Raw genomic sequence first — 9946 nt, 5'->3', positions numbered from 1 at the left:
GTAATTGGGAGAGTAGCCCCTATTATAAAAATAACTGTATAAGGAGGATGTAAGAACTGTATGTGATGCCTCTGGTGACCTGTATGTTCAATTCTTTATTTATTTATTTTGTTTTCTTTTTCCCCTTTTTATTTTCTGTGTTTTTTGTATTTCTGAGTTATGCTATAAGAAATACAAAAATAAAAAATCCTGATAAGTTACTCACCCCTATGTTCCTGATTTACTTCCTTCAGTTGAAAAGAAATTAAGGTTTTTGAGGAAAAAATTCCAGGAATTTTCTCCATATAGTGGACTTCAATGGGGACCAATGTGTTGAAGGTCCAAATTGCAGTTTCAATGCAGCCTCAAAGGGCTCTACACAATCCCAGCCGAGGAATATGGGTCTTATCTAGCGAAACAATCATTTTCTAAAAAAAAAAAAAAAACATTTATATGCTTTTTAACCACAAATGCACGTCTTTTTATTCTGAATATACCCTTTATATCTTTTTATTCCACAATAAGTAATTGGGAGAGTAGCCCCTATTATAAAAATAACTGTATAAGGAGGATGTAAGAACTGTATGTGATGCCTCTGGTGACCTGTATGTTCAATTCTTTATTTATTTATTTTGTTTTCTTTTTCCCCTTTTTATTTTCTGTGTTTTTTGTATTTCTGAGTTATGCTATAAGAAATACAAAAATAAAAAATCCTGATAAGTTACTCACCCCTATGTTCCTGATTTACTTCCTTCAGTTGAAAAGAAATTAAGGTTTTTGAGGAAAAAATTCCAGGAATTTTCTCCATATAGTGGACTTCAATGGGGACCAATGTGTTGAAGGTCCAAATTGCAGTTTCAATGCAGCTTCAAAGGGCTCTACAGGATCCCAGCCGAGGAATAAGGGTCTTATCTTGCGAAACGATCTGTCATTTAAAAAAAAAAAAAAAACATTTATATGCTTTTTAACCACAAGTGCTCGTCTTGCACTAGCTCTGCGATGCGCATGCGTATCTTCAATCATTATGTAATCACGTTGGAAAAGTCATGTGTGGTTACAGTAGTTCTTCGTCTGTGTACTTCGGTTAAAAAATGTAGGGTAGGGCGAAAAACTTCATCTCATTTTCTCCTCCAACTTCGAAATTGTCCGACATCGTTGTTTTACCTTTTTTTGTAAAGGGCGTTTGACTTTCTTTGCCCATTTGCTTTGTAATCACTGGGTCGGCATTTCTGCCTGCGTCACGCTGTGTGACTTTTCCAATGTGACTACATAATGCGAAGTCATGGACGTGCATCGCAGAGCTAGTGCAAGATGAGCATTTGTGGTTAAAAAGTACATACATTTTTAATTTTTGTAGAAAATGACTAATCGTAGATAAGACCCTTACTCCTCAGCTGGGATTGTGTAGAGCCCTATGAAGCTGCATTGAAACTGCAACCCGTTGGTCCCTATTGAAGTCCACTATATGGAGAAAAATCCTGGAATATTTTTCTCAAAAACCTTAATTTCTTTATGACTGAAGAAAGAAAGGCATGTTGAGCATCTTGGATGACACAGGGGTGAGTAAATTATAAATAAATTTTTATTCTGGAAGTGAACTAATCCTTTAAATTCCATCCATCCATCCAATAAAACTTCAAACTTTTAAACTGTTTTTAAAACTTTCCAACAAGTTTGTCTTTTTTTGCTCTTGTAGTTGAAAATGACCATAATATATATTTATTTGAATTTCAATTCATTTCAATTCTACTTCAATTTAAATTCAAAATTGGCATCCTGTTTGCTTAAATTGCTCTAATGGTACTGTAGAAATATTTATTATATTTCCTTTTATAGCATTTTTTTAATGAACCACGCTAAACTGACATGTTAATTTGACAGCGCTAAAAAAACAACCTTGATATGTTCAAATCAGTGTCACATGGAACAGCATGTATAGGTTTTGATGTGTTGCTTTGATTGTAGGGTTAAAAATACAACAGCTCTAAGTAAGTAAACAAGAGACATTCCTTCCTCTCATGTTACAGTGTGCCACCTGAGAAGCTACGTGATGTATGCGGCTGGATATGAATGGACTGTTTCCACTTGATGCACGTTTTGGAAGCCTTCCATGGTTGACACATAGTGCAGGTCTCTGCTGCTTCAAACATGCCTGATCACCTCCAGCCACAAAGAATCAAACACCACACAAAGCTTGAGCACCATACCGTTTGCATGCTATATATTACAGTGAGGATAAGTCATTTCAATTTTAGGCTAGGGTAATAAAAACAAGAAGTATTACAGGTACATAAACCAAGGGATAAACACAATGGACTGATGTCTGTAACTCATAAATAGCAGTGGTGGACCAGTCAACAACCAAGAGGTTCTTTCTGTACCTTCTGTAGATGCATTTCCCAGCTTTACCAGGAGAAAATGGCTGGATAAGCACAGAGCTCTAGTGTAAACCGCTTATAGGTGTCTTTTTAAATAGCTTTCTAATGCGCTTTAAGCACTGCAGCATAGTGTGTATCAAAGAGAGGAGCAAAAGAAGAGAGGCTGAGCAGATGTAGTTTTTCTTCCTCAAACCCTGATCCTTCTTGATAGGCACATAATGAGAAGCAGACCAGCATTTACACTGTAACACACACACATACACACACATCCCCATTCATTATTCATGCCAGATTAGCTCTTTATTAGAATGGAGGGAAGGTGGAAACCTGCAAAGGGAGAAGAATGTTTGTGCCACTTTGACGGCCCTTTGGTCAAAGGTGTGCCGTTCTGCAGAACGTAGTCTGTTTTGCATCACTGTACAGGTTTAGAGATCAGAGGCTTTTCACCAGTGGGTAGGAGTCCGCAGTGTGACCAGAACAGTTTCCTGAATTTAACTCAACTAGTGCTGCACACACTGAACATTTCAATGGCAGTAATTGGAACCATTTAAACAGTACAGAATCATTTGTTTATTATAAGTGTCGCCAAATATAGAATCTACTGCAAAAAAACTGATTCGCTAAGAATAAACTGCACTTTCTGATAGCTGTGTTTATTTGGATACACTGTCTGCATATTTTCAGTTCACTAAGAAATTGTGCAAAGCAGGCAATGTTCATGAATATCCGCTAAACGCAAGTTAAATTTTTTTTGTGCAAATTTACAGATTACACATTTTATTTAGCAGCTAGTTAAACTTGACCATGATTGGTTTGTAAAAAAGACGCAAGATTATGTTTATGTTTAGTGAATTCAGCCCTGAATACTTCTTGTTCATTCAGGTTTACCTGCATGAAATTCGGCATTAAGGTGAGTGACAGCGTATACAGAGACACAGACACACCGGAACACACTCAAACAGAGAGTATTAGCAGGATTCCTTTTTGCATTAGACAGGCAGAAGAGAAACACCAGTGAAAAGAACAGCTGCATTCTTTCTTACAATACAGCATGATCCTGGGGACAACACAAGGACAAACAGCAAAAGACAGGAGGAACAAAGTGCTACAAGAAAATGTTAGCCAGTAGAAAGAACTGAGGAATGACAAATGAGACAAGAAGAGAAATGAAGAGAAGAGACTAAAAGTATTGAGAAGAGACAAGATGAGAGTACTAAGGACACAAGAGATGATACAAAACAAGACCAGAAGAAAAGTGAAGAGATTCCGCGAGAAGAGATTTAAATAAAGGCAAAGAAAAGAGATGAGAAGACAATTAAAGAGACAAGATGAGACCATAACAAAAAGAAAAGATGAAATGAGACAAGACATAATGAGAAGTAAAGAGAAGAGATGAGAACAGAAGACAATTAAAGAGATGAGACAACGAGAAGGATAAAATGTGACAAAAAAAGAGGGGAAGAGAAAGGACGAGTCAAGATGAGAAGACAAAATGTGAAGATTAAACAAAACGAGAAAGGAAGAGAAGAGAATACGAGCAGAGAAAAGAAGAAGAGAAGAGAAAACAAGACAAAATGAGAAAGAAGGAAAGACAAGGCAAAACAAGAAGAGAAGAGATTAGACAAAATGAGAAGAAAGGACACAATGAGATGAAAAGACACAAGATGAGTCAAGATGACAAGACAAGACAAAATGAGAAGAGTCAAGAGAAGAGAAGAGAAGTTCCTATGGTTGGCAGGAGAACAAGACCTCCATGCAGGTAGACCCTCAAAAGAGGCAGTCGACATGTTTAGGCAGGTTTAGTATAACCCTATCACATCCTGAGCCAGTTTAAATGAAGGTGAGAAGTAAATGTGGAAAGGATGCGCAGGTGGATATGAATATAGGTTGACAAACTCTCTGTCCAACATGATGAAGACACATAGGACAAACACAGCAAACCCATGACTTGAAGGATTTGTGGACTTGGAAACAACAAATAAATAGTCTCATTTACACTTCAAACTACACAACATGCCATTGTATGTATTAAATTAGAAACAACTGTGTCGCATGCCACTGCTTTAACAAAAAACGCGCTATTGTCTTAAAAGGCGTCAACATTCTCCATTACAAAAGACTTGTACCTTAGTGATGAAAACCATCATCTAACACGATCAATAGTACTATAGTAACTTAATAAAACCATAGTGCACTGTGTTTACAGACTCATTGTGCCTCTACTCTTCACAATTCACCGAAGCCTACAAAAACATGAATGGACGCACCCAAAATTGCCTGCGATTCACGCGAGAGGAAGTGGTTTGTCTTTAACATGACAGATGTTATGTTAGAGATGCAGCTAAGCAATCATTATGAGCGAGAGGGGACGTATTATGCTGTTGAAGAATAGTGAGGCCACTCAGAAGTGTATAATAGACGCTTTGTTGTTCTTCGATGACTGACGTGGAGATGCATGTGTATGTTGCACATTATGTTCGCAGTGGCACAGTGGTTTTGTAAACGCGGTAATCCACCTCCATACAAACACGCCGGAGGCCAGCATGAACCAATCAGCCCTTGGTATCTGCTTTCTGTTTATCAACACTTCAGCAAGTGTTACTGTCTGTGGGAGATGACAGGGTCTTCAGCCCATAGCTCCCTCAGAGCTCTTAAGTCGACTCCAAACCAGCCTTCATTTATAGTCTCGTACCTTTCTGCTCTTTTACACACTTTCAGAGTGAGTTGTACATGTGTGCTTCTGTGCACTTACTGTAAGAGAAACTGAGGCGAGGGGTGACGTCGTCTTCTGTTGCTTGACCCCATCCAACCAGAAGGACATGGAGGAGAAATAGGATTGAGACACGTGTCATGATTAGTGTCCACATTTTGCTCCTTGTGTCTCAATGTGTTTTCTCTCTGGATTTTCTGGCGCTCATGAAGATCTTTTCCCTTGCTCGTTTATTTTTCTTCTTCTCCTCAAACTCCTGAAAAGGAGAAACGTGTACTGATGGGACGACCGTTGTTCACCTTCGTAGGGCCTCACAATGGTGGATTACCACCAAGAAACAAGTCCTCAAGGGCGGTGGTAAAGCCCAAATCAGTCTCCATGTGCTTGTGTAGATTCCCACACAGGCGTTTTCAAAAATCTGCAACAAACAAGACACAAGAATAGTCACATTAAGATAAACATTTTATTGCTAGTGGGAATTTCATCAAAACAGTTTATACTTCTGTAACAAAGTTCGTAGTCACGGGAAGAAGGAGGCGGGAACCGGCGAACACTAAAAACAAAACTTTAATCAAATAAACAAACACAAAACGAAAGTAAAGCGGCAGCCCCTCGCGGACGACTGCCGCACACAAAACACAAAATAAACTCCAGGCCTGGTCCTCTCTCGTTCGACACGGTCGTCACTCCTCCCTTTTATCCTTCCGGAGCTCCTCCGTGAGACTCGAGACCGGTGAGTGGTGCAGGTGTCGCTCATTATCAATTACTCCACCGGCCTCGCTCCGTTCCCACGGCTCTCGACCCCGCCCCCACTCGTCACAACTTCGTACTCAGAATATTCAGGTTTTTTGCAATCTTAGTAGTCTACAGAAGTAGACTGATATACTTGCTTAGTTAGGACTGACCCTGCTTAAGCCAGCCTGAGCTTTTCTTAGCTGGTTTAAGCTAGCTAAAGCTGGTTTAGCTGGGAGGCTGAAAGGGAAAAAGTGCCTCAAACCCCTAACAAAAATCATAGACTTAATTAAGACCATGTGTATAGAGTTCATTTCACAAGCATTTATCTATTTCTAAATGAAGCAAACATCCTCTTCACGCTTCGCTAAACCCACAATACAGTGTGAGCGAGTCGCTTTAGGTCATGCTTGATAGCACCAGGAGATGTGGGAGCTCAAACCAGACGTCTTCTACCTGTACGGCCAACTCTCCATGTGGGGTTATATTGCTATAAATCATCAGAGAAGATTTGCATTGTGCCAAGAATTACTGCATGAATGAGAATATGTAGCCCTAAGGGACACAAATTACACAATATTTACTCACTGCTCAGCAGGGCTCTATGTCTGTGTTTAACCAGCGCTAATCGCTAAGGTGAGCAAGTTTTGTAGAAAAGTGCCCTTTTTGAAAGACCACCACTGCTAGTCAGCGGAATATCTATATTATGCAGTGTTTTGGATGCCATTCTTCGGTCAGCGAATTTCACAAAAAAAGATAATTCTGGTGCACTTGTATTTGTTGGTGAACAACAAAAACTAGTCTGAAACAACATGGAGATATCTACTGGCGTAAGCCAGTCTTCTCAGTAGGGTGTAAGGATGATAAGGCAATAAATGAGCACTTCCTGGAAGTGGTGGTATCATTTCTGAGACAATGGAAAGTGCTTCATTCTCTGTTTACATGTTAGCTTACAAAGTTCGGAGAACAGATGACCCCACTTTACCATAATCACCCACACTGATCATCACTCATCTGTTCCATTCCATAAAGCACCATTCTGAGAACGGATATTCAAGGTAATGCCATAAAATGTATGATTTCCAGCCTCCTGCTTAGTCAACCTCATTTGCTTCCATTTAGATAAGCAAGGTAAAGTCATACATGGAGTTTGACTTCCAGGCAAATGAAATGGACTGTAAATAAGTTGAATAGCTTTGCACTTGATTTGTGATCTACAGCACAGAACCCAACCCTGTCATCAACCCAATATGTCAGCAGGCTAACACTTAAGTGGTTTCCATTACTCTGGCTATATAGACGAGCCTTTTAAGCACAACCACAAAGCTAATCCAATTGCAATTCCCATTTAGGTTTAAGATTTAATATCAACGTCAATGTGTATATTTTATTTTTATGAACTGCCAACAGTAAAGGGCTAACAAATAGGGTGTGGTTAAATTCAGAGTTGGAGGAAGAAAAAAAAAGTAGTCTGGCTTTCGCTAGGCATGAATGTAACATAACATTCCACAAGTATGTAACATTTTAAAAAGTGAGTAATTAAATAGGCTACTCTTTTACTCTTACTCAAGTAGTTTTTTGGACAAGTACTTTTACTCTACTCACACTACATTTTTTGTAAGGTAATGGTACTTTTACTTGAGTATATTTTTTCAGTACTCTTTCCACCACTGGTAATTACTGAGTTTTAATTAGGTGTAACGGGTGGCCTGTGGATGCCATAACGCTTTTGGAGATCATCATATTTATTTGTGCTTTACCTCAAAAAGCCTCAAAATCGAGCCAACGCTGTAATTTGGCATCAAGCTCAAGCTCTAAGAGTGATACTGCGGGCCACTTTACTGTACAACTGCCAAAACAGCAAGGATGCTTTGCTCTAATATAGGCAACATGAGAGCACTAGCTGACAGTCGTCCCTTAATAAAAAGAAGACAGAAGCAAGGCAACTTTTCCATCTGGAGCACGACAGACCTTGGACTCCCACTGGGAAGATTCACGTCCCAAATGGGAAAACTGCTGCTTGTTTAAACAGCATCTCATAAATTGTATTGGCACAGCATGAGGAGATAAACTGATTACAAAGCAATGCGGTTTAGATTTCCACAAATGATCTTCTGAAGAACTGTTGAATCATTGATGATTGTGGTTTTATCAACATCAGACAAGGCCTAATGGCACAAAACAGTATACATTATGTCTAAGCTAGTTTAAGCTGTGTATACCTATGAACAACATATGGCACATATCAAACAAAGTAGCACAAAAGGACACAGCAAGTTTAACCTGAACTATATCTTCACTTACAGAAAATATAGAACCTTGAAGGACATTCTATGTATAGTTTGGTGATAATACATCAGCAACCACCACAAAAAACTCAATTCCCATTAGAAGAGTTCGCAAACTTCATTGTTTGCTGTATTTGGCATTTGCTACACTGTTTTATCACCAACAGCTATGGAATCTCAGCTCAAGCAAGAGATACATTTACAAGGTCAAACTCCTCCTGCTACTGTCCATATGCTGGGGTTGGAATGTGTCCTGCACTGGTCAAGGCTGTGGCTTCAGCCATATTGGTTCGGGAGACTCGCTTACAAAGCACCATTAGCCTTCCTTGCATTGGGAACTTTGGAGTGACATCCCAGTTGACCAATGGCAATGTGATCTCATTAATTTCAAGTTTTGACAGGAAAAGGATAAATGCTGTTGAGGCACGTGAGGAGCTGAAGTAGGACACTGAAGGTCTCTCTCAAAGAAATATAATACACATTTCCCTTTCTTTCTACTGTTGGATTAATGCAGGAGCCATAAATCATCTCACTACTGGTCCTCAAAGGTGTTTATTGTGATGAATGATCAAATACTAACTACAATTCCCCAAATCCTAAAAGCAACGACCCCAATGAATGAGGATGATGTTTAAATGTTAATCATTCAGTTAAAATAATGGAAAAACTGGTCTCATTTGGACTGAATTAATATATTTGTTTGGTAGTTTTTACCATTTTTAAGATCTGTATTTTTGTTGTTGTTGTTTTTTTCTTTGGTGGTCGATCACTGTTAGCAAGAAAAAACATTACTGATACAGCATGACTTTAATATGATTTGTAACATGAAAATAATTTTATAATTTAGAGACATTTGGAGGGTATTTCTTGGAAGGATCTGGGGACGAAGTGTCCTTTAAATTATTTTTCTTCCCAGACATATAAAACTAGTGTGCAAATAATACTGAACTCCTGAAGGAAAAAAGGGGAAATGGTTTGCATTATCATAAAGTAGGAAACTTTCATCCACAGACCACACAAATAATTATGGCATGTGTTAACAAGTACATAAATAATCTCTATTCAATCAACGCCCAGTCAATAATTCTGTGTCCTTCCAGTTTGTGAGCCATATGATGGCATCAAATGTCACTTCCATCTTTCATAAAAATAGAAATAGTTTACTACAGAAACAGCTGTCCAGATTATCTGGTTTTTCAGATGAGATCAAATTATCCTGAAGCAAAGCCAGAGACTAATGCTTTTCTTTAGATAAGCGTACAATAGTATCTTCCGCTTCTGGGGGGGAAATAAATTACAAAATAAAACAAAATAAAATACAATTAAAATAAAAATCACCCAAACATTTTATTGTTAACTAAAACTATTAAACATTTTTAACTAATTAAATAATCAGAAAAAAACTAATATTTGATCAATAATAGAAAAACTAAAACTTAAAAAAAAAAAAAAAAACTTGAAAACTTAAAAAAAAAATAGTTTTGGCAACTAACTGAAAAAAGTTGAAGTACAAATACTAAAATGAAAACCGAAATAAATATAAATTAAAAATAAATATAAAAAATAAACAAATAAAAATGACTAAACTTAAAAGAATGAAAACTGGAAAATATAAAATTAAAAACCTATCATAATATTATATACACACTACCATTCAAAAGTTTGGGATCATTAAGATTTTTCATGTTTTTTACCGAAGTCTCTTGTGCTCATCAAGGCTGTATTTATTTGATCAAAAATACAGAAAAAAAAACTGTTATTTTGTGAAATATTATTGCAATTAATATACTTTAAAATATAATTTATTCCTGTGATGCAAAGCTGAATTTTCAGCATCATTACTCCAGTCTTCAGTGTCA

The 9946-nt window shown here is 37.7% G+C and overlaps 1 protein-coding gene across 2 annotated transcripts in view; it reads right to left on the bottom strand.

The window, feature by feature from the left end:
* The window catches only part of LOC107714785 (semaphorin-4B-like), a 69974-nt gene that overhangs the window by 30023 nt on the left and 30005 nt on the right, over window positions 1-9946 (bottom strand). For both annotated transcript variants that reach the window (XM_016520755.1, XM_016520754.1), the window contains exon 2: window positions 5110-5485. In XM_016520755.1, coding sequence (XP_016376241.1) covers window positions 5110-5224 — 115 coding nt within the window. In that variant the 5' untranslated portion in view covers window positions 5225-5485. The remainder of the gene's footprint in view (window positions 1-5109; window positions 5486-9946) is intronic.

The sequence above is a fragment of the Sinocyclocheilus rhinocerous genome, unplaced genomic scaffold (genome assembly GCF_001515625.1).
Source record: "Sinocyclocheilus rhinocerous isolate Xijiao unplaced genomic scaffold, SAMN03320098_v1.1 scaffold58, whole genome shotgun sequence".
Classification (NCBI taxonomy): Eukaryota; Metazoa; Chordata; class Actinopteri; order Cypriniformes; family Cyprinidae; genus Sinocyclocheilus; species Sinocyclocheilus rhinocerous.
Note: the sequence above shows the minus strand (reverse complement) of the source record. Positions and strands in the feature narration are given on the sequence as shown.